This window comes from Haliotis rubra, unplaced genomic scaffold (genome assembly GCF_003918875.1).
Source record: "Haliotis rubra isolate DU_JTF1 unplaced genomic scaffold, ASM391887v1 Scf243, whole genome shotgun sequence".
Lineage (NCBI taxonomy): Eukaryota > Metazoa > Mollusca > Gastropoda > Lepetellida > Haliotidae > Haliotis > Haliotis rubra.
This window is the reverse complement of record NW_025766481.1, coordinates 1,324,322-1,347,987: the sequence shown is the minus strand read 5'-3', so window position 1 is coordinate 1,347,987 and position 23,666 is coordinate 1,324,322. Positions and strand designations below refer to the sequence as shown.

At 38.5% G+C, this 23,666-nt stretch overlaps 1 protein-coding gene across 17 annotated transcripts; it reads right to left on the bottom strand.

Annotated features, from left to right (window-relative positions):
• Positions 1 to 6,907: 6,907 nt before the first annotated feature.
• LOC124278909 lies at positions 6,908 to 22,076 on the bottom strand. Of its 17 annotated transcripts, none has more exons than XM_046714725.1 (15): positions 20,852 to 22,074; positions 20,272 to 20,349; positions 13,995 to 14,039; positions 13,797 to 13,841; positions 13,597 to 13,641; positions 13,398 to 13,442; positions 13,200 to 13,244; positions 13,003 to 13,047; positions 12,203 to 12,247; positions 11,994 to 12,038; positions 11,221 to 11,265; positions 10,359 to 10,855; positions 9,543 to 9,788; positions 7,367 to 7,570; positions 6,908 to 7,154 (listed from the first exon to the last, which is right to left on the bottom strand). In XM_046714725.1, exons 1-15 carry the CDS (start codon positions 20,863 to 20,865, stop codon positions 7,117 to 7,119), a joined length of 1,482 nt encoding a protein of 493 aa, XP_046570681.1. In that variant the 5' UTR covers positions 20,866 to 22,074; the 3' UTR covers positions 6,908 to 7,116. The 17 variants fall into 17 exon arrangements, with proteins under 17 accessions (XP_046570681.1, XP_046570682.1, XP_046570684.1 ...); XM_046714726.1 differs by having other exon boundaries at positions 9,558 to 9,788; positions 20,852 to 22,067; XM_046714728.1 differs by lacking the exon at positions 13,797 to 13,841 and having other exon boundaries at positions 20,852 to 22,076.
• Between the last annotated feature and the right edge of the window lie 1,590 nt (positions 22,077 to 23,666).

The window sequence follows — 23,666 nt, the reverse complement described above, 5'->3', positions numbered from 1 at the left end:
CATATTCTTATTACGTGCTTCCATGCAGTATTTGCTGGAAGCTCCGACGTCAATATACTCAAACTGGTTTATATCAGTCACCATCATCCGAATCAACTTCTTTCCAAAATGTATCAAAGATAATATCCTCGTAATTTACATTACTGGAATGAGATAATAGGACTAACCGAAGTAGATGGAATATGTAAATATTAACACTGACGTCAGTCACCAATCGCTCTGTAGCTGACTAATAAACTCGACGACCCGTGAAGATCCGGGTTAGAATTGATCTTCAGCAACCCATGTTTGTCGTAAGAGGCGACTAACGGGTCGGGTGGTCAGGCTCGCTGACCTGGGCCTTCTTTCACAAAGCACTAAGGTGATCGTAAGTCACTAAGGTAACCTTAGCGCAATGTTAAAGAATGGGAGTTAAGGTTAACTTTAGTAAAGGTTGCTTCGTGAAAGGAGCCCTTGGTTGACACATGTCATCGTACGCCAATTGCGTAGATTGATGCTCTTGATGTTGATCACTGTATTGTCTGGTCCAGACTTGATTATTTATACACCGCCGCCATAGAGCTGGAATATTGCCGAGTGCAGCGTAAAAATAAACTCGCTCACTCACCCTGCGAGTCCTGCTTCATTGATACAGCTCAAGTTGTGATTTATGAAATACGGGCTCAACAATTCGTGGATTTTATATGTCTACATTCGTTCGCGTGTCTACATTACGGGTGCGACGTGAAAAACAAACAAACAATAAGCTCGTCGTATATTTACTATGGAACTTTACTATCTTGTACATTTTTAAATGAGAACCATATGCTACTATTTTGTGCAACAGAAAGAGTTTATTAACCGACGGCGGTGGTACAAAAGAATAAGAATCAGTTATCATACAATGTATCGAAATGTGACAATTTCATGCATGGATATATTTTAATGTTTTCGGTTGGTGTTTTCGTTTTGTTTTAAATATAAATGTTGATTGATTTTTTAAATTTACTGGACAACAATCATTTGAATGTACACGTGTTAGATAATTTATTCAGGTAATCATTTGGCAAGTATACAAGTATTTGTTTAAACAGAGCCTGGTATCTGAGCAGATGATGAAATTCGCCTCTTCTGAAATAGAGTTGCACAGTTGACTCACACGACCTTCTTTCATTGCCACCTTCAAATTATGGTTACCTGTTCTGAATTTTAAGATTGGGATATACATATATTTTGGCATTAATAGGTACCTTTCAGATTTTCACATTTTCTGTCAGATACTGATAATTGTAACTTTTACTGCTGAAAGCTATGTAACATCTCCATTCTGGTACAAACTGTAGCAGTTCGATTACATTAGCAACCAGTCAAGCGGTAGTACAGGTAAAGGGGTTTGTTAGTCCGCTGTGATTTAATGTAGTTTTAATCCACAATAGCCAGGTATTACTTACGTCATGATTCCGTTTAACAACGTGATAAATCTTGTGTGAAAGTGTCTTATCACACGTATTTGTTGTAATGTTATGTCAGAATATAATTACATTTGATAGTTATGTGTATCTCCTGTCTAATTCCCCATAACCTTCAACGTTTTGAAGTTGATGCTCTAACTCCAGTAGTGGTGCTAATAATTCTAAGTTTATTATGTACTCATTTACTATTGGACCTATACCAGAAGCTTGGTTATGTTTATGCCTTTTACAGTTTTACGTATTACTCCTTTTTTAATATCACTATCATCGTGCATGCTAGTATATTGGATATTCTTCATTAACACGTTTGCCTGTTTTCATGTCTTTAAGCTTTCGTATCTTAACTTAATTCTATTTGAGCCCTTGCAGTACCGTCAGGTTCATGTCGAACACGTCAGTGTATTTTTTAGATATTCTTGTGTACGACTGTTGGTATTAGATATTTTCAGCTCTGTTAAACTATATAACGTTGTCTTACCTGTTCAAGATGTACTGGGGCGGTGGGATAGCCTAGTGGTTAAAGTGTTCGCTCGTCACGCCGAAGGCCCGGGTTCGATTCCCCACATGGGTACAATGTATGAAGCCCATTTCAGATGTTCCCCCGCCGCGATGTTGCTGGAATATTGCTAAAAGCGGCGTAAAACCATGCTCACTCACTCACTTACTCAAGACTTACTGTGTCTATTGTAAACTTATCTTGTGTGAATGCCCACTCGGGTAACATACGGGTTTGAGTGAGCAGGGTAGATTGTATTGAATCGCATGTGAACTGTTGTAAATAATATAGTGTTTGCCTTGTGTATGATTTATTCTTGGTGTATGCGTATTGCTATAATTATTGTAACATTGTTTAAAAATTGGTTGTAAATATTTTATTGTTAAGTAATGACGTAAATCACTCTGTGGCTGACTGATGAACTCGTCGTTCATTTACTCAGGTCTTGTGTTGTTGTGTGGATGGGCGGTGTACAGTGGTACCTCTGCTATGCGAGCTGATTCCTCAACTTTCGGTGCAACGCTTCTGTTTCCCTCGCATATGAAAATTTCTTAATTTGCTGAATAGATATCTAAGTAATTTTCTTTTTCTAATGTAAGATAGTAAATACCTTTGCCTTTAAAACACCAATACAACGAATGTATTTGTATTTTCTCTTCATTTACTGACAGCTAAAATACATAGACGATAATGCATTTCGTCATGTGCCGTAGTCTATGAAAGATAATATACTGAACATCACTGAAAACGCACCAGTCTAAAATTGTCCATATTTTCATCAAGATGGATTTCTGCATGACAATGATCAATGAATATAACTAACATGAAGTCGAAGGGCATGTCCAGTTGAAAAAATGCTTTAGAAACAAATTCCTGTCCACAGTATGATTCTTAATTCCAAAATGCATCAACATGCAGCCACGTCATGAAAAAAGCGCGAATTTCATTCTGAAATGATACTGGCTGTGACATTAAAAGTAGGTGTATGAGAACCGGTTCTCATTGCTCCACTAACGATTGTGAAACGAGGACAGAGATGCCGAGGTTAACACCTCACGAAAGAGAACGTGCACTAGGCATGATTCAGGTTGGCACCAGCAGCAGGGATATTGCTCGACAACTTGGACTTGGCCACTCCACCATCGTTAGGCTTCATAGACGACATCAGTAGGGGAGCAGGACATTTCCCTCCCGGACAATTCCCACCCGGACAATTGCCACCCGGACAATTCCCACCTAGGACAATTCCCACCTAGGACAATTCCCACCCAGTTATTTTCACTATAATGATGAGGACAATTCCAACCCAGGCTTTGAAATATTGAAACATTGACTTTGGTGTAATATTGAAAATGATAAAATATTGAAATTTTAACATTAATGTAATTTGACTTTGAATTTTTCACTATTATGTAATATTGACTTTGATAAAATTTTGCCATTAATTTTTTTGACTTTGATGACTTTTTAAAAAAAACTATAAACTTGATGAAATTTGAACTTAAGTGCAAACATAAGACCTATTTACTAAAATAACATTGACGAATTTGTATTGTGAGCAAGTGCTAGGCAGATCAAACGTTTATAAAACCAATTTATTTGAGCTTGGGTGCTACTGTCTTAAATATACATATCTTATATACACTGATATAGTGCTTGTCAATATCAGTAAACATGTAAACATGTCAATATCAGTAAAATTTGAAAAGTTGCTGTAAACTTATGTATGTCACAAAATAGTGCTTCCTTATTTTAAAAAATGCTATTATTAGTTATGTATTAAATTAGATCAATAAAACCTGATTAGTGCAACCATACTAAAGCATGTCATAAAGAAAGTAATAGTTCATGTTTGTTTTTATATATGGAATATTGTTAGATGGTATTTATGTCAAAATGAATAAATGTTGAAACTGAACTATGCTCTTCATGTTATTTTTTTTATTTTGGGGTGGGAATTGTCCTAGGTGGGAATTGTCCGGGTGGGAATTGTCCTGGACCCCATCAGTAGACAGGCAAAGTCTTTCGCGGCGACAACAGATGCGAAACATCCGGGAACTTGAGGCTGCACTACTGCAGAAGTGGAATGCCATCTTCAAGAACTCTATTCGGACGCTTATTGACTCAATGAGGAGACGTTGAACTGCATGTGTCAATGAAAATGGCGGTCACACGCGATATTGACTTTTCGATTTGACCCCACGTTTGTTTGATCCTTTCTGACTGTGGAACATTTCAATGAATGAGCGTCTTTTCTGTGTTGTTAACGTTGTTTTTGTCAGTCGTCCATCTGTTCTTTTCCACTCAAAAAATGTCGATTTCTTACACGTGCTTTTAATAATCTGAACTTTTATAAGTGGTGCGTTTTCAATGATGTTCAGTATATATGTTATTCACGTGGGACGTAAATGCGGGGTAGACACACAGTAAGAACATGTCATGTATAGACATGTTGACTGTGAATTCAGCCGTGTACGTCCCACACGTGAGACTATTGTATTCCACCTCGTGATGCTGTGGAACCTCATCCGGAACCTACATCCTGCTTGGCTGGATCTCAGTGCAACTTGAACTCACCAAACAGTTTCTAAGAAGTTGTTATGTTTTCGTGGACTTAAACTGAAGTCATTTATATCATAAAATATACTGCCTGGGTTGTCAGGGCTGTTTGCTTTTTCCTGGACTTGCGTAACTATGAAACCTTCTTGTACCTCGTTAGGAAAGCCACAATAACTCGGTGCGCCTAGTGGCTGCAAGAGTTGTATACTCCCCACTGAGTTGAGATTGATAATACGTTGAGATTGACATCCAATGATCGAGGGAAAAATACCAGCGCCTTGAGCATGCACTAGTTGCCTGGATATGAGCGCTGTGTAAATATCCAATAATAATAAATATCCAGTAATAATAATAATATAACTACGCTGTCTGGATGTTTTCCTGCACTTGCGCAACGATCAAACCTGCCGTTGAGATTTACATCCAATGATCGAGGGAAAAATACCAGCGCCTTGAGCATGCACTAGTTGCCTGGATATGTGCGCTATATAAATATCCAATAATAATACTAGTAAATATCCAGTAATAATAATAATAAAACTACGCTGTCTGGATGTTTTCCTGCACTTGCGCAACGATCAAACCTTCCTGAACTACGTTGTCTAGGTTGTGTATTTTTCCTCTGGACTTGCGTTACGATCTAACCTTCCAGAACTACGCTGTTTGTTTTTTCCCCCCTAGACTTGCATAACGATGAAACCTTCCTGAACTACGTTGTCTAGGTTGTGTGTTTTTTCCCGGACTTGCGTTACGATCTAACCTTCCAGAACTACGCTGTTTGTTTTTCCCCTAGACTTGCATAACGATGAAACCTTCCTGAACTGCGTTGTCTAGGTTGTGTGTTTTTTCCTGGACTTGCGTAACGATGAAACCTTCCAGAACTAGGCTGTCTGTTTTTCTTATCCTGGACTTGCGTAACGATGAAACCTTCCAGAACTACGCTGTCTGGGTTTTTTCCTGGACTTGCGTAATGATCAAAGTTTCCGGTGTCCTCTCATTCTGCCTACATCTCATTCTGCCTACAGCTAAAAACAACACAAGTTATGGTCTGTTGGTCCCAACCGTGTAGGCAGAATGAGAAAGCGATAGATAATACTTGACCCTACCTCCCCAGAAGAAAAAATGGAAGGGCTTGATGTTTTTGTGTCTTGTTTTTTTTAGTGTGTGTGTCTCTTCGGTTTTTTGTTTGAGTTGTTTTGATAAACTGACTGCGTGATTCATCCTTGTTATATGGACATTCTTATGTTTTTGTTACTTACTGTTTTCTTATTGTTACCTATCAATTAAAAGACCCGTGAAGATCCAGGGTAGAATAGGTCTTCAGCAACCCACGCTTGCCACAAAAGGCTATGCTTGTCGTAAGAGGCGACTAACGGGATCGGGTGGTCAGGCTCGCTGGCTTGGTTGACACATGTCATCGGTTCCCAATTGCGCAGATCGATGTTCATGCTGTTGATCACTGGGTTGTCTGGTCCTGACTCGAATATTAGCTGGAATATTGCTGAGTGCGGCGTAAAATTAAACTCACTCACTCACTCACTCACTATCAATTAAAAACAGCGAACAGACTGTTTCTCTCTAATCTACCTTTAATCCTTTTGTTCTTCTGGTTAATTAGTTTTCTCTATTAATTATCTTTAATATAATAAACAGACTCGTTTCTCTCTAATCCACCTTTATCCTTTTGTTCTTCTGGTTAATTAGTGGGACTAACCCAGCCAGTCGAGCTAGCCATGTCTGAAAGTTACTAGCCCACAAAATATTTCACTAGCCTGAAATTTGAATGTAGAAACTAAGCAAAAGATTACAAAACTAGATGAGAACAAGATATTGAGGGAATGACACGGGTTTCATCATTAAGCTGCTAATATGATGAACATTTTTTGAGGCCATAATCTAGCATGATTAAAAAGTGTTTTACAAACTAACAAGTCGGAGAGAGTGATATATTTACTAAATGACCCCATGAAAATTCACTAGCAAGTACTGGCCCGACTGGATTTTTACTAGCCACGGGCTAGCGGGCCAGTGGCTATTTCGCTCACTGCTTGGAGGGCTGGAACCGGTCCCTTGGAAAGTCCCACCCAAACCTGTTCGAGTGTATCAGTAAGGTGAAGGACACTGAATCAAAAGACAGAAAGAAGAATCGATCAAAGTTTCCCCAAACTACGTTGTCTAGGTTGTGTGTTTTCCTGGACTTGCGTAACGATCAAAGTTTCCCGAACTACGTTTGTAACAAGCAACCATTGGAGAGTAAATACTATCTAAAACAATTTCTAAGGTTTTGCTAGATTTAAAATGAATGTTTCCTGTAAAGGTGGCACCTACAAGAGTATAGTAAATCTTCTATATTTTAGCCAAAGTTTTAAGTCAGCTTAGGAAAAAAAAGCATTCCCTTGGAAACATTTTTCATAACAATTTATATTCGATCAAAGGGATATTATTTTGTAAACTAACAACACGATATAACAAAATGTGTCTTTTCATATAACAATGTGGTAAAAATTCCTTGACTGGGTATGCGTGTCTGTATACATGGATGGGTGTCTGGCCACTCAGTATAAGCCATACATCTGGCGCCAGTAGGACCTCACACTGTCTCACTCTGTGTCAACCAGCGGGAGATGAGCATGTCTTGATTTCACCGGCTGTGGAATAACAACCTTATCACATCAGTTTTTACAGATTAATAACAAGTGTCTATGTATGATGTAACACTGAATATCAATAATTGTCTCTGTTATCTATGCTGTAGTGACCTTTTTGGAATTAAGTTTTAATCAATAACTCAAACTGAATACTAAAACTGCGAGTATTCACTATAACGGTTTAGTTGGACATTTGTTAAATCTCTACGTACCGTTAACCTTGGCACAGTAGCTGTCACCCGGATTGGCGGTGCACGCCTGCGTGCTGGGGTCGGCACTGAAGATGTCACTTCCGGTACACGTGGCGTCTTGTTTGACTCCCCCACTACACGTGTAGTACAGGTTACAGTTGTCGGGGTAGGTGGTGGGTCTGGGGACAGCTACACGGCCAGCTGTACAGTCACATGGGGACACGTCTGTAACAAACACATTTCTAACAGGGACTGACACACACACAGTCAACGGATATGAAGAGAGGTGAGGTGAAATTTGGTTTAACGTCGTACTTGAGAATATTTCGCTCATATGACGACGTGCATGCGTGTGTATGTGTATGTGCGGCTGCTTGTACTAGCCCAGACTTAAGCTGGTTTTATAGTGTTAGCTCCACTGAGATACCATGCCGCAGTGAAGCATGGATACCCCACTCAGACACAGTATACTGACTCCGAGACGACCACTCCTTGTTGTACCCATTAATGCCGAGCGCCAGGCAGGGACCAACAAGTACCATATTTTAACGTCTTTTGGTATGACGCGGTCGGGGATCGAACCCGCGATATTTCGTTCTCCGGGCGGACGCTCTAACCACTACACCCACGGAGGAGGTTCCATCAACGGATATGACTGTGGTGGATATAAGTACAGGTTGCATAAATGATTCTGATAGTCAATATCTTAGCATCGATTACGATGGCCCCGGAACTATTCAAAGTGTTTAAACTAATATTGCTATTTCTTCTGAAAAAGACATGTCAACAAGATCAGCAATGATACACCATAAAGTCTTCATAAAGCATTACAGTGCTGGTCAAAACTCCTGATGTACCTGTGAAGAACGATCCTCAGCATACAATTCTCATCAAAAGAAGCGACTACCTGGTTGTCAGACTCTCTGACGTGGTTCATGTATGTCATCTTTGTGGAGATATATGCTCCTGATGTCAATCAGCGGGTTGTTTGGTTCCAACCCACATATTTACAGACCGCCGTTATGTAGCTCAACAAACACAACTGTCGCAGCCCTCCTAAAATCATTATACACCAGGCTTGTGTGAACAGTTATCAACCTCCAACAGTAATGAGTGAGTGAGTATGGTTTTATGTCGCTTTTACCAATATTCCAGCAATATCACGGCAGAGGACACACGAAATGTGCTTCACACATCTCAAACAGTAAGGAAAATGGACATATGTAGGTAAAAATAACATACTCACTGAATAATGTTTTAGAAAACACTGCTAAAATTCGAAATAAGCAAATAAGTACGATCGAGTTTATGTCGCAGTAATGTTCCTGGTATGGGACTCCAGTCAAAGTGTGGAAGATGTACAAGTAACTACAAGCAGATTGTGAACGCTGGGTGGTTACATCCCCGTGAGGGGGACTGTATTGTTATCTCGGTATTTTTTAATGTATTTTGGGCCTATGACCTTTTACTGGAAATAAACTCTGATTCTAGTGTTATCTTGGGATGGCTGATTCCCAACGTCAACTGAACCGGACGTCGGACATCAGTGACCATGCGCTACCTGTTATAGATACAGGTCGATAAGCTGTCATTAACGTAGAAGACTTCAGTATAAACCACCCCGCGCTACTTATCTACAGGCATAATGAATTTTGTCAGTTTTAGTACTGTGTAGTCGTTGGGTATCCGTCCTCCTGAGAGGATACGTAAGTCACAAAACATTCAAGGTAAATTAAAACCTACCACACTATTTAATCGTAGGATATATGCTATTTTAACTTATGGCTAGATTTATCTACAATCGCTGACATCAGAGTGGGATTGTGTAAAACCAACTAGGGTCCATGCAGGTAGCAAAGACACTGTAGGTCCCCCTGGTCCCTAGTGAGGTGATCTACCTTCAGTTGTTGGCGATCTATAGCCCTGATCTACCTTCAGTTGTTGGCGATCTATAGCCCTGATCTACCTTCAGTTGTTGGCGATCTAAAGCCCATTTTTATACTGTATTGTCCTAATTTGAAATCCAATTTTAGAGAGAGATGCTAGTTTTAATTTTTGATCTTGTGATATTCCAGTTTTAATGTCTTTCGTTGACAGGTTTTTATAATTCAATTGCGTTTATTATGAATTTAGAACTTTTGAAGTCACGATATGGCTGAAATATTATCAATGTGACTATAAATTTTAAGTCACTCACTCGTTTCGTATGTACCTGCTGCAAAGGTGACGTTCTCACATCCTTTCAGATGCAGTGTTTTCCCTGCATTATCTATGAGGTAGCAGCACGGGTCAGCATCGCCTGAAGTTCCATTACATGCTTGTGGCACTTCACAGTGCACGGAGGAGGACGAGCATTCTTGCTGAGTCGTACTGTTTGGATTAATTGAAATGTTTTTCAAAATGATCTGCCATGCATCCTCCAGCGTAGGGTTACATGGCTTCGCTGTAAGAAATAGAACAAAACACTGAAATAATCCTTTACATACTACACAAGTAACCTATACCCAGGACAGGTTTTACAAATATTAAAATACTATTAGGAAAATGTATTCATACATATTATTGGAAACGAGTCTTCTTTTTTTATAAAACGTTATATTGCCAGCATTGATTCTCATCAACCTCTTGGACGTTACAGGTTCCCCATGATCAATGGATTGTCTGGACCAGACAATCCAGTGATCAACATCATGAGCATCAATCTACGCAATTGGGATACGATGACATGTGTCAACCAAGTCAGCGAGCCTGACCACCCGATCCCGTTAGTCGCCTCTTACGACAACATGGGTTACTGAAGATCAATTCTAACCCGGATCTTCACGGGTAAACAGTATGAGAAAGTACTTTTCAATAGGTCTATTTAGGATGTATAATTCAACACAAATAGCCTGTGCCGAATAGTAGTTATGTCGGATAACATGTTATCCTCGTAGTGTTATTCAATTAATGAGCATTGGGATTCTACACAGTTAGGAGATCGTTATCCAGGGAATGGTAAATATGTACTTACAAGATATGTTTACCATGGATGTTCTGTTGAGGGTGCCAAAGTCCCCCGTCGCCCGACACTCATACTGTCCCGAGTCTGAACATGTGGCTCCTTTCTTCGTCAGTGTATACAGTCTCCCACTGACTTCAATACTAAACCCGTCCTTCACTTGGACACCATCTTTGAAAAATAACACCTCAAATATTATTTGGTCTCCAGATATCCTGCACGGGAGATACAGATCACCTTCTCCTTGAAAGAAGGACACGTTTGACATTGACAGAAATGGAGGGAGTGACGTTGTAGTCGGTGGTATCGTTGTTGTTACAGGTTCAGTGTTTCCACTAGCTAGAATTCCGACGACGGCAGCCAGTCCAACAACAGCACCCACTGCAAAGCTTGTACCAATAATTGTACGTTTGTGTTTCAGGAGAAAGGAAGTTGATTCCCGAGACGTCCGCGAACGTAACTGCCTCCTAGCCTTGCTTTCTGCCATCTTCCTGCGTTCTTCAAGAAATCTAGAAAAAGAAATTAAGTTGGACCCATGATATATGCATATGACGCCAGCGGTAAATGTAGCTCTAGAACCCATGATATATGCATATGACGCCAGCGGTAAATGTAGCTCTCGAGATAGAAAACGTAAACAATACTCATTCAAACGTTCCTGTGTCATATTCTTTAAAAACGCTGAAGAAAATCAGTGAATTTCTGGATGAGTCTTGATTAAGTCGCCTATGACAATAGTCTTGAAAAACCACACCGAGGATTTTGGCTCCGAACATTGTACCCATGTAGAGAATCGAAACCGGCGTGACGGCGTTAATATAAGAACGTGACCCCTGACGCTTCACGTTGCAAATGTCTGCCATTACCACTCCACCGCCTTGCTGTTCTGTCAGAATCACCATCCTGCACTTCCTGTTCTCTAAGAGTAGAAACACAAACGGATTTTATTCTTGAAAACTTTGTTAAACCAACAAGACCATTATAGTCGTTATATAATGTTTCTGGATTTGAAGCCCAAAATACATTATGTAGTCCACAGCCGTTTACTTTTTTCATTGATAATTTGTTTTGTTTTTCGGAAAGTAAGTTCAGTCCAGCTGAGTTTTCCTCCCTTTGTGTAGCTCTCTAGACACAAAAACCGTATTTTTACGAATATCTGGGCAAAGAAAAAACAAGAACATTCTCATGCTATCTATTTCCGATTATCCAACTGAGGTAAGTTAGTAATATTGTTCCAAATAAAATTCATCCTGTGTTTGGGTTCAAATGAGAACGACGAATGATCAAATATTGCGAAATAGGGATAAGTGCACAAAACATAAATAAGACTCATGGTCCTGAAAATCTCTGTACCCAACAGGATCTGGAAATCTGACATTTATTAATCGATCGCGGAAAAAGTTGTTTATGAAAACTATCATGTAATGTTGTGCTATTTTCACGCTTCACACCGAGGGTGACAAACGGCTGGTGGACCAACCCCAGCACACACATTCAGGAGCAACTAAGCACAGCCAGGTGAGATGACCCTAGCTGGTCAGGCGCTGTTCTATCAGCCGTTTGTCACCCCTGATGCAAATTTCGAGTTATTTAATCATTTGTCGCGTTCTCATTTGAACCCAAACGGACTATTTTGATAGAACTCACCCTCTGAGACGGTGGTCATTGACATCCCTGCCTTCATGTAGCTCTCTAGATAGAAACATAAACCCATTCAACCATAAACAAATAAGTGATAACCATAAAAATATAAAAACTATTTATGAATGTTTAGACAAAGAAAGATGATTTTCTTTCTTTTAACTGAGTTGCAAGATGAAGTAAAGGTTGAGATGTCATCCTGTGTTAGAGCTCACCTTCCTGGTCTGTTGTCAGAAGTACTCCTACCATCGAACAGATCTCTGGAACAAAACAAAAAACGAATCAAAAGATGAAAACTCGAAATTTATAAACAAAAAGACAGGGTATGAAATACTCAATGCCATTTTAGAAAGCGGTCAAATGTAACATATGTTCTATTTGGGATTACACTTTCTCAGTAAAGTACAGATTCTAGACTTCTTTTGGGTTGGAGTCCCTTTCAGGGATTCGAACCCACACCCTCAGAGTCAGGCACCTAATCGCCAGCACACAAAGTCAGACGCCTAGACCGCTCAGCCACCGCGGCTTCCACATAAATGGAAGTCGGACAGCTGGTAGTCTAGACTGCGGACTTTGTGCACCCTCTGATAAGTGTTAATTGGCACGGCTCCATAGGCCAAAAGCTATGAAATACACAATGCAATTTTAGAAAGTGGTCAAATGTAACATATGTTTCTATTTGGGATTACACTTTCTCAGTAAAAGTACTGATTCTTGTACTTTTTTGTGAGTACCAGTTGTCCGACTTCCATTTTGTGGAAGAGCGGTCTAGGCGTCTGACTTTTGTGTGCTGGCGATTAGGTGCCTGACTCTGAGGGTGTGGGTTCGAATCCCGGATGGGACTCAACCCCCCAAAAGAACTAGAATCTGTACTTTACTGAGAAAGTGTAATCCCAAATAGAACATATGTTAACAAGACAGGGTATACTGACTTTTTTCTTCTAAGCGATGCTATTGTTCTTACGATAAGCAAGATAAAGTGAATGTTTAGAGGTCATCCTGTGTTGGAGCTCACCTTCCTGGTCTGTTGTCAGAAGTACTTCTACCATCGAACAGATCTCTGGAACAAAACAAAAACGTATCAAAACATGAAAAGTCGAAATTTATAAAACAACAAGACAGGGCTGACTTTTTCTTCTAAGCGATGCTATTGTTCTTACGATAAGCAAGATAAAGTGAATGTTTAGAGGTCATCCTGTGTTGGAGCTCACCCTTCCTGGTCTGTTGTCAGAAGTACTCCTGCCATCGAACAGATCTCTGAACAAAAACAAAAACGTATTAAAACATAAACAGTCGAAATTTATAAACAACAAGACAGGGTGTAGTCTTTTTTCTTCTAAGCGATGCTATTGTTCTTACGATAAGCAAGATAAAGTAAATGTTTAGAGGTCATCCTGTGTTGGAGCTCACCCTCCTGGTCTGTTGTCAGAAGTACTTCTACCATCGAACAGATCTCTGGAACAAAACAAAACGTATCAAAACATAAAAGTCGAAATTTGATAAACAACAAGACAGGGTATGGTGACTTTTTTCTTCTAAGCGATGCTATTGTTCTTACGATAAGCAAGATAAAGTGAATGTTTAGAGGTCATCCTGTGTTGGAGCTCACCTTCCTGGTCTGTTGTCAGAAGTGCTCCTACCATCGAACAGATCTCTGGAACAAAACGAAAACGTATCAAAACATGAAAAGTCGAAATTTATAAACAACAAGACAGGGTATGGTGACTTTTTTCTTCTAAGCGATGCTATTGTTCTTACGATAAGCAAGATAAAGTGAATGTTTAGAGGTCATCCTGTGTTGGAGCTCACCTTTCTGGTCTGTTGTCAGAAGTACTTCTACCATCGAACAGATCTCTGGAACAAAACAAAAACGTATCAAAACATGAAAAGTCGAAATTTATAAGCAACAAGACAGGGTGTAGTCTTTTTTCTTCTAAGCGATGCTATTGTTCTTACGATAAGCAAGATAAAGTAAATGTTTAGAAGTCATCCTGTGTTGGAGCTCACCTTCCTGGTCTGTTGTCAGCAGTACTCCTGCCATCGAACTGGTCTCTGGAACAAAACATGAAGATGAGGCCAAGGATGTACATACAGACAAACGAAGACAAGTTGCGAGAGTGTTAATATTACGTGATAGCGTGTATTTGAAACAAGACAGGATCCACTTACATCAAAGGGAGAAATTCTGACAACTTTTTAAGACACTTTCATAGTTACTAATACCGAGTCGAAATTGGACCACAGCAGGCGCTGGGTGATGCTAATTGTGACTATGTTCTACAACTAAAAGGCCAGTAACTCCCAATATTTCGGATACTCTATTTAGGCAGTTCATTCGTTCGTTCCAAAGTATCTGCCATTTACTAATGACTTTCAATTTGCTTTCTGATCAGACTGAAAGGCGGGACTGACCGGGTTAGGCCAGAGTCTTCAACAGGACAACCAGTAGGTAACGATTGAATGTATACAGGCTATTCTCGGGGGTCGCATAACGTTTTATGCACAAATTCCACTTCAGGGTCCGAACTGAGATGTGATTAGACTCACTCAATCATGCACTTATTACAAAGTAGTACTGAAGATTACACCTTCTAGAACAATTTTGCACATTTCTAACAATTAAGATGTTTTAGATGGGAAAAGACTAAACATTTCAAACAATTAACAATATTGATACAATCTGTTTGAGACGAGGGACAATACTAAACATTTCTAACAATTAATAACATTCATACAACCTGTTTGAGATGGGAAAAGACTAAACATTTCTAACAATTAACAATAGGCATACAACCTGTTTGAGACGAGGGACAACACTAAACATTTCTAACAATTAACAACATTCATACAACCTGTTTGAGATGGGAAAAGACTAAACATTTCTAACAATTAACAATAGGCATACAACCTGTTTGAGATGGGAAAAGACTAAACATTTCTAACAATTAACAATAGACATACAACCTGTTTAAAACGAGGGCCAACACTAAACATTTCTAACAATTAACAACATTCATACAACCTGTTTGAGATGGGAAAAGACTAAACATTTCTAACAATTAACAATATTCATACAACCTGTTTGAGATGGGAAAAGACTAAACATGTCTAACAATTAACAATAGGCATGCAACCTGTTTTAGACGAGGACAACACTAAACATTTCTAACAATTAACAACATTCATACAACCTGTTTGAGATGGGAAAAGACTAAACATTTCTAACAATTAACAATAGGCATACAACCTGTTTGAGATGGGAAAAGACTAAACATTTCTAACAATTAACAATAGGCATACAACCAGTTTGAGATGGGAAAAGACTAAACATTTCTAACAATTAACAATAGGCATACAACCTGTTTGAGATGGGAAAAGACTAAAAGTTTCTAACAATTAAAAATAGGCATACAACCTGTTTGAGATGGGAAAAGACTAAAAGTTTCTAACAATTAACAATATTCATACAACCTGTTTTAGACGAGGGACAACACTAAACATTTCTAACAATTAACAACATTCATACAACCTGTTTGAGATGGGAAAAGACTAAACATTTCTAACAATTAACAATAGGCATACAACCTGTTTGAGATGGGAAAAGACTAAACATTTCTAACAATTAACAATAGGCATACAACCAGTTTGAGATGGGAAAAGACTAAACATTTCTAACAATTAACAATAGGCATACAACCTGTTTGAGATGGGAAAAGACTAAAAGTTTCTAACAATTAAAAATAGGCATACAACCTGTTTGAGATGGGAAAAAGACTAAAAGTTTCTAACAATTAACAATATTCATACAACCTGTTTTAGACGAGGGACAACACTAAACATTTCTAACAATTAACAACATTCATACAACCTGTTTGAGATGGGAAAAGACTAAACATTTCTAACAATTAACAATAGGCATGCAACCTGTTTAAAACGAGGGCCAACACTAAACATTTCTAACAATTAACAACATTCATACAACCTGTTTGAGATGGGAAAAGACTAAACATTTCTAACATTTAACAATAGGCATACAACCTGTTTTAGAGACGAGGGCCAACACTAAACATTTCTAACAATTAACAACATTCATACAACCTGTTTGAGATTGGAAAAGACTAAACATTTCTAACAATTAACAATAGGCATACAACCTGTTTTAGACGAGGGACAACACTAAACATTTCTAACAATTAACAACATTCATACAACCTGTTTGAGATGGGAAAAGACTAAACATTTCTAACAATTAACAATAGGCATGCAACCTGTTTGAAACGGGGGACCAACACTAAAACATTTCTAACAATTAACAACATTCATACAACCTGTTTGAGATGGGAAAAGACTAAACATTTCTAACAATTAACAATAGGCATACAACCTGTTTGGAGACGAGGGCCAAAGACTAAACATTTCTAACAATTAACAACATTCATACAACCTGTTTGAATTGGAAAAGACTAAACATTTCTAACAATTAACAATAGGCATACAACCTGTTTTAGACGAGGGACAACACTAAACATTTCTAACAATTAACAACATTCATACAACCTGTTTGAGATGGGAAAAGACTAAACATTTCTAACAATTAACAATATTCATACAACCTGTTTGAGATGGGAAAAGACTAAACATTTCTAACAATTAACAATAGTCATACAACCTGTTTGAGACAGGGACAACACTAAACATTTCTAACAATTAACAATATTCATACAACCTGTTTGAGATGGGAAAAGACTAAACATGTCTAACAATTAACAATAGGCATGCAACCTGTTTTAGACGAGGACAACACTAAACATTTCTAACAATTAACAATAGGCATACAACCAGTTTGAGATGGGAAAAGACTAAACATTTCTAACAATTAACAATAGGCATACAACCTGTTTGAGATGGGAAAAGACTAAAAGTTTCTAACAATTAACAATATTCATACAACCTGTCTGAGATGGGAAAAGACTAAACATGTCTAAGAATTAATAATATTCATACAACCTGTTTGAGATTGGAAAAGTCTAAACATTTCTGACAATTAACAATAGACATGCAACCTGTTTGAGATGGGGACAGCACTAAACAGGGTCTGGTTCAGATTGTGTAATAACTGCAGTGTGTAAACAGAAACCGTGTAATTAGGACAATAATCAAATCATTATCTCATTGTTATGCTTCATGAATTTGACAGACAAGTAAACTCGGGTTTGGATGACTTGGACCGAAATGGCTAGGAAGGTCAATGTCCCAGATTCATGTGACGTGTAAAAGGTGTTCCCATCCTATCTATATGAAGGCACTCCGATTGGTGTGTATGGAGGGTCTTCCAGATGGCGTGTACCAGCCATATGTGGTGTTTCCAGCCGTCTCGCAGGATGAAATGAATGTGCACACATTTCTTAAAATACTAGATTGCAACGTTCTGTACTTGACGCCCTTTCCATTGTATTGTAACTGGCAGCAGGAGTGGTAAGGAAAAACCCAGATTACTAGGTAGGTTGAACATGTACTCAATCCTCTGCCTGAGTAATCACCTGTATAGACAATGGGCGTGTTTAACAAGTTGGAACGTGGATGGCTTATAATGTAAACAATGGAACTTCTCTGATTGAACTTCTGCTTGTTAGACGATTTAACAAGTTCGGACATGGATGAATGTACAAGGTGTCGGATAGCTGCCTCTGATATACTAGTATTTAGCAACATACAATAGTTAAAAGAATATGCGACGAACCAAGAATAAATATTGTCTTGACGTGTATGCAGGTTTATTTTATGTACATGAGCGTCTTCCTGTGGTATATTACTATCAAGTACCATGATCTGTATTTTAGGTGTCGGTTTAGAAGGCGTGACAGTTGGTGCTGTTGTTCCCGTCATGAACAAGATCCGATACATATACAAGCCACAAAAGGAAACTTTGCATTGTTAAAATTATTTTTGAATGTTAAAACATAACAATAATGAAAAGATTTCATGTAAACTTTATTAGGTGGATTTTAGGGTCATAACAAGACTGAACATCATGGTTAATGTTCATGGCCAGTCTAAATGCGGTGCAGGGACCAAGCAACCGGTCACACATTCAATAACAGATGTGTCTATCAAATGGGTGTGGAAGGCTTGTAGAATGGCTTGCCATATTCTCTGTAGCTCTGCTGTCAAACCACGAACGTTATCTGGCACACGGCGTACACCTCGCTCCATTTTATCTCACACATCTGAAGACGCGAGATACCGCGAATTTGCAGGCTGATGCCCTACCTACCAACCCTACCTGTGTTCCTGTTGGAATGTCAACCCTGGGCCGTGACTTTTAAGAAACGAATTGCCATTAGTCCGAGAATCTGATCTCTATTACCATAACCGGAGATGGATCACCCGTATCCGCCTGTCCTGCCTTGGTGCTGTGACGCGTGACAATTAAGTCTCCCAAATGGACAGCAGTTTTGACTTTTCTGTGCTCCACACAGTTAATCGAGATGCATATGCACAAACGTGTCACACGTGCAGTCCCGAAACGTAGCACATGCGTTAAACATCTGACTTTGTGTACAGTGTGTAATGTTAGTTTAAACATATTTTACTCACAAAGTGAAAAGGATCGGGTGAGTGAGTGAGTTTAGTTTAACGCCACACTCAGTAATATTCCTGCTATATGGTGGCGGTCTGTCAATAATCGAGTCTGGACCAGACAATCCAGTGATCAACAGCATGAACATCGATCTGCGCAATTGGGAACCGATGACATGTATCAACCAAGCCAGTGAGCCTGATCACCCGATCCCGTTAGTCGCCTCTTACGACAAGCATGGGTTACTGAAGGTTCATTCTAACACGGACCTTCACGGGTCGTCAAGGATCGGGGACAAGAGTATTTACAATAACAAATTTCAGAGTATTTACAATGGAAAAGGAAAGATAGACAGTTGAGTGGAAATATGATAATGCAAAAGGTTCAGAGAAAGAAAACTACTGTAATAGTTTTGATTTGCTAAATACACAGTTCGGGTACACATTATGATTTCCTTATTGCAACGTTCTTTCGTGTGGCCTAGTATGGAATGAATGAATGGATGGATGGATGGATGGATGGATGGATGAATGACCAGATCAGAAAATTTGCCAGCTATTCACGACGAGAACCAGTAACTATGAATTTCAACACGTGCGCTTAAAACGAACAATACTAAAAAGGATGACCTCAAAGTCAATTTATAATATCAGTCACTAATCACAGATAAAGCAATAACTGCAAATTTTGCCCAAAGCTATATATTTCCTAGTCTGTCTCACAGTCCCTGGACCACATTTATTTTCCCTACAGCCTAGCCCTCCCATCAATGCTAAAGCCCTAAATGGAGCAAGTCTAGATTTCCCTAGGTTCTGAATCTCTGGTCTCCCTGAGGCTCATTTTCAGTTTTAATTGGTTTATTTGTTACAATCAAAATTATATATATATTCAGAGACTAAGCGTTAGTCTACCGGTCCCACGGTGACGCTCTTGTGTATGATTCACTCAATAGTAGACCAGTCTGAGTAAGTCTGAGCAAGGGCAAATGACAAGCAGTAACACTCACTGGGGCTCCTTTTCAATATAAATGGGTTTATTTGTTACTATCAAAATTGTATATATTCAGGGACTATTCGTTAGTCTATATCTTTCCATAAAGACCAATTTATTTCAAAAACGAAAAAGTTTTTTATATGTAGAAACATTAAAATAGGTTTCACGTATCAGAGCAGTATCCACCCAGTCTAAACGTGTGTTTCCTGCAAGTCTGTTAGAAGGCAATATGTTGATCAATGTTGGCAGTCAACTCGGGATCAACAAACCACGAACAAGCTACATGACATTCAACCGACCATAACTGCTAACATCATCAGTAACAACTAGAGAAGAAATGATGTTGTTCTTATGACGATGTCGTATAGAACATTCACATTTTACTTATCCTTTCCTTTCAAAGGCGCATGTGTGTATTCCTTGTCAATGCCAGTATACTATGGAACACATACTTTTAGACTCTGTGGATACTCCTCCCTTTAGAAGCACACGTCTTTGTGAATAAGGACTTGTTAAACCTACTGGGTCCGACCATGTATCAAATGTTAAATAGGCTCTCCTTCAATGGGAAATGCTTCAATCGTATCGTAGTTCACAACCTGGCCGACATTTTAGCACTGTTACGAAGCTCTACTTGATCGTCATAAGTTCAGTACCACTGTTTCAACTGTGATTATGATTTAAGTATAATTAAGTTAAATGTATTCCTACCTAAATGAAGGAACTTCCACTGGTGTGTGAGGGAGTTCATCCTGTTGGAACACAGCCGCGGTACCTCCTTGCAGCTGCCTGGAAGAAAGAGTGGGATTTGACACATTCCAATGAAACAGGACCACAAGGTAATCTCTCCACTCTAAATAATCCACATCCTGTTGTGACATTCCAACCTGTTTCTTTCACTTTTTGTGGAAATCCAGATGCCAGTGTAGATATCACCTGGTATAGTATTGTTACCGTGCTAAAATAATCAATTATATTTTAAATATATATTTGCTTAATTTTAGCATCGTGCTAAAATTAAGCAAATACATATAACATATAATTGAATATTTTTAGCACGGTAACAGTATTATGCACATGAATTAAAACATACTGTATACGATATAACATTATGCCCGAGATTAATAAATATAATATTTGTAAACAATAAATTCACAGACGTATCTAAGCACGCATATCTATCAGAGTAATATTTGAACACGTTTACGAATGTTTGTCTCAATGTTTAACTGCCTCTATGTTAACCTGCGTGCATCATCGTAGTGCATAACATGTTCAGATGTTCTCGCACCTCGGGGACGTCATTTCCAATGGGATATGTGGAGGGTTCCTTGTGATGAAACACCTATACGTGTCGTGTCTCCAGTTGGCTTCTGGCGTTCTTGTACCTCTCCAGATTCTGCTCTTGATACATGTCACGAAACACTTTCCGTGGCCCTGTTGAGTTTACTGGAACATCTGCGTTTGAAGACCAACCACTAACACGTCACACCCTAGTAATCTGTATATATAACATGTGTACATAGCGTTGTTTACTGCAACCGATTGTGTTGGTTGATACGATGCTTTGATACGCATGACTGGTGTATACTGATAATTACAACGTAAGTAGTACAGGTTACTGTGAATAGATCCTCGACAAGAGAACAAAGTAATATCTTGGTCCCTGCATATTGTGATTGCGTTGAACCTTGGATAACTCGAAGCATTTACTTCTACTTCTCTACACAACGGAGTTTTGAGCGCCTATAACACGGGTTAAACTCGACATAGATTATCAATCTATTTCATTTATTTAACAGATGAACTTTTTCCTTTCAAGCACAAATTGTAGAACTGTCATTGCTTAAAGTATGTTCATCAGTTTGAGTGAGTGAGTGATTGTGTTAAGATTTATAGTCACATCGGCAATATTTCAGCCATATCGTGATTGTAAAAAGTTATGAATTCGTTATAAACGCAATTAAATTATAAAAACCTGTCAACAAAGAACAGTAACATAACACATTATCACAGACAGAGAAGTAAAACTAGCATGTAACTGTAAAGTTAAACATTGATTATGGACAGTACAATATAAACATGGGCTGGAGATCACCTGCAACTGATCATCAGTTTGAGGACGTACAAACTGAAAACAGAACTTACATATACATAATAGCTAGGTTATAGCCCATATACTTCTTGGTTGTCATAAAGAATAATAACGTATGGTTATATATATTTCATGAATGACATCTTTACCAAAGCTACAACTCTCAGTGACTCCACATTAACATCTAAATGTCATCAGTCGGCTCCCTGCCTTAATGGCATCTGTTTATCGTCCTTCAATTCAGTTAAAGTACTAAATCTGTTTACCTAAAATTGTATATACTAAATTGGTGAACATCCTTATATTTGGTTTCAAATTACAAGCACAAAGGAATCGTTTTAAAAGACGGTAAGTGGTTGTTGGAGTAATAAAGTGTTGGTTCGCTGCTTACTGACTGCAAGAAATTTGCGTCTTATTAAATTGGTTGTCGTGTGCAGTGCTTATATTGTATGGTTGTACATACGTATATCAGTGAGATCGCTTTATACAATCAAACACCTGTCATTATTGTTAATCTATCAATTGAAATACTAATGTTAAGTCATGCACAACTTGAACATTAAATATCCACATATATAGTGATTCACGAGATAGTGAACACTTTGCCACTCCCATGTCAGATATAATGGGACTTAAAGGGATTTCAGAGACAATTATATGTATACACACTTCATTTGTCAAAACATTTACTAAACAATGACGCAAGAAGCTCTGTTCCCATCCCCACGAAGGTATGTGTCTCTGCATCAACTTGTCTGGTCTCAGTTAGAAACTTTCCATCTGCTTCAGTTGACAGCAATGTGTGTTTAATTCGTAAAGTGACGACTTTGTCTGTTGTTCCAGCTTGATCAGCTAAAAGAACATTATGTTTCACGCTCAGTGGATACGCCTTTATACGCCTCAGTACTGACAAATTAGTTCAACACTATTTCACTTCTAAAATGAATGTTTACTCAGTGAAGAATGTTCATGTGTAGTTATATTTATATGAATACACGCACATACATATATAAAATAAAATACTAATAATATTCATTACCTAAAGTGTTATATCGAAAGATTTAATAAAATGAAATATGAATAACATGTCACAATTAAATTCTGGACACCCAAAAGTCCAGAAACTCTCCGCACTGTCGCCACGTTATGACAAAGGATTTGAAAAACTTAAACGTGCAGTTCTCATGAATATATGATTCGAAAACTCGAAATTTAAATTCATGGGCATGCCCATGGGCGAGAATGTTTAGTTTCGCTCAGAATTTTTGTTTTAGACTGAGTGAGTGACTGAATGAATGTATGTTCATAAGTATAGTGACAAATTCAAGTCATTTTGACTTAATTCGGCTAATTATACTATATATGTACATATACAATTGTAAAAACGTAGTGATAATAATTAAAAAGTATCACGACATGTTTTTGTTGATGCATGTATTACAGAGAGAGGATAGAAAATGTATTAAATTAAAATTTGAAATTGAAGGAAGATCGTTGTGAGTTGTCACCACATACTCAACAACAGAACCACCATTGTTTATGTAAGTAATGTCGCGTGTTTGATACTCGGTCAGTTACAGAGTGGATAAACAGATCTCGATCTGGATTGTTCGGGAACACTGTCAGCCCTCCGAATGACAGTGAACCTCTTATTTGTACAATCTGGTAAAACATTATTTTGTCTAATTATCTTCAGCGGGGGGCCACGCGCCAGATCGGTTATAGCCATGCCAATCAGCTCGCGCAATGTGTCATCACAGGCGAACAGGGTTACGTTCGGGTTACTGAGTAAAATAAGGACCATCTCCAATCCTAACCACCCAAACTCCCGAGCTTTCTTTATACTTGTTTATCAATGTTTATTTCATGTTCACGTGGCGAAGGGAAGCCCGTTTGCCTCTTGTCCAAGGTCTTCAGATTGTGAAAGCTTCAATACTGTGGTGTCAGTGAAACATATTTTGGACAACTGCTGAATAAGTATTGAAGAAGGAAGATTATTAGTGCCTAGTTT

Coding starts and splice junctions, on each gene's coding strand:
- LOC124278909 (XM_046714725.1), bottom strand. Junction 9,789..10,358: donor ATCCATGGTAAACATATCTT/GTAAGTACATAT, acceptor TATTTCTTACAG/CGAAGCCATGTAACCCTACG. Junction 7,571..9,542: donor AGCAGGTACATACGAAACGA/GTGAGTGACTTA, acceptor TGTTTGTTACAG/ACGTGTCCCCATGTGACTGT.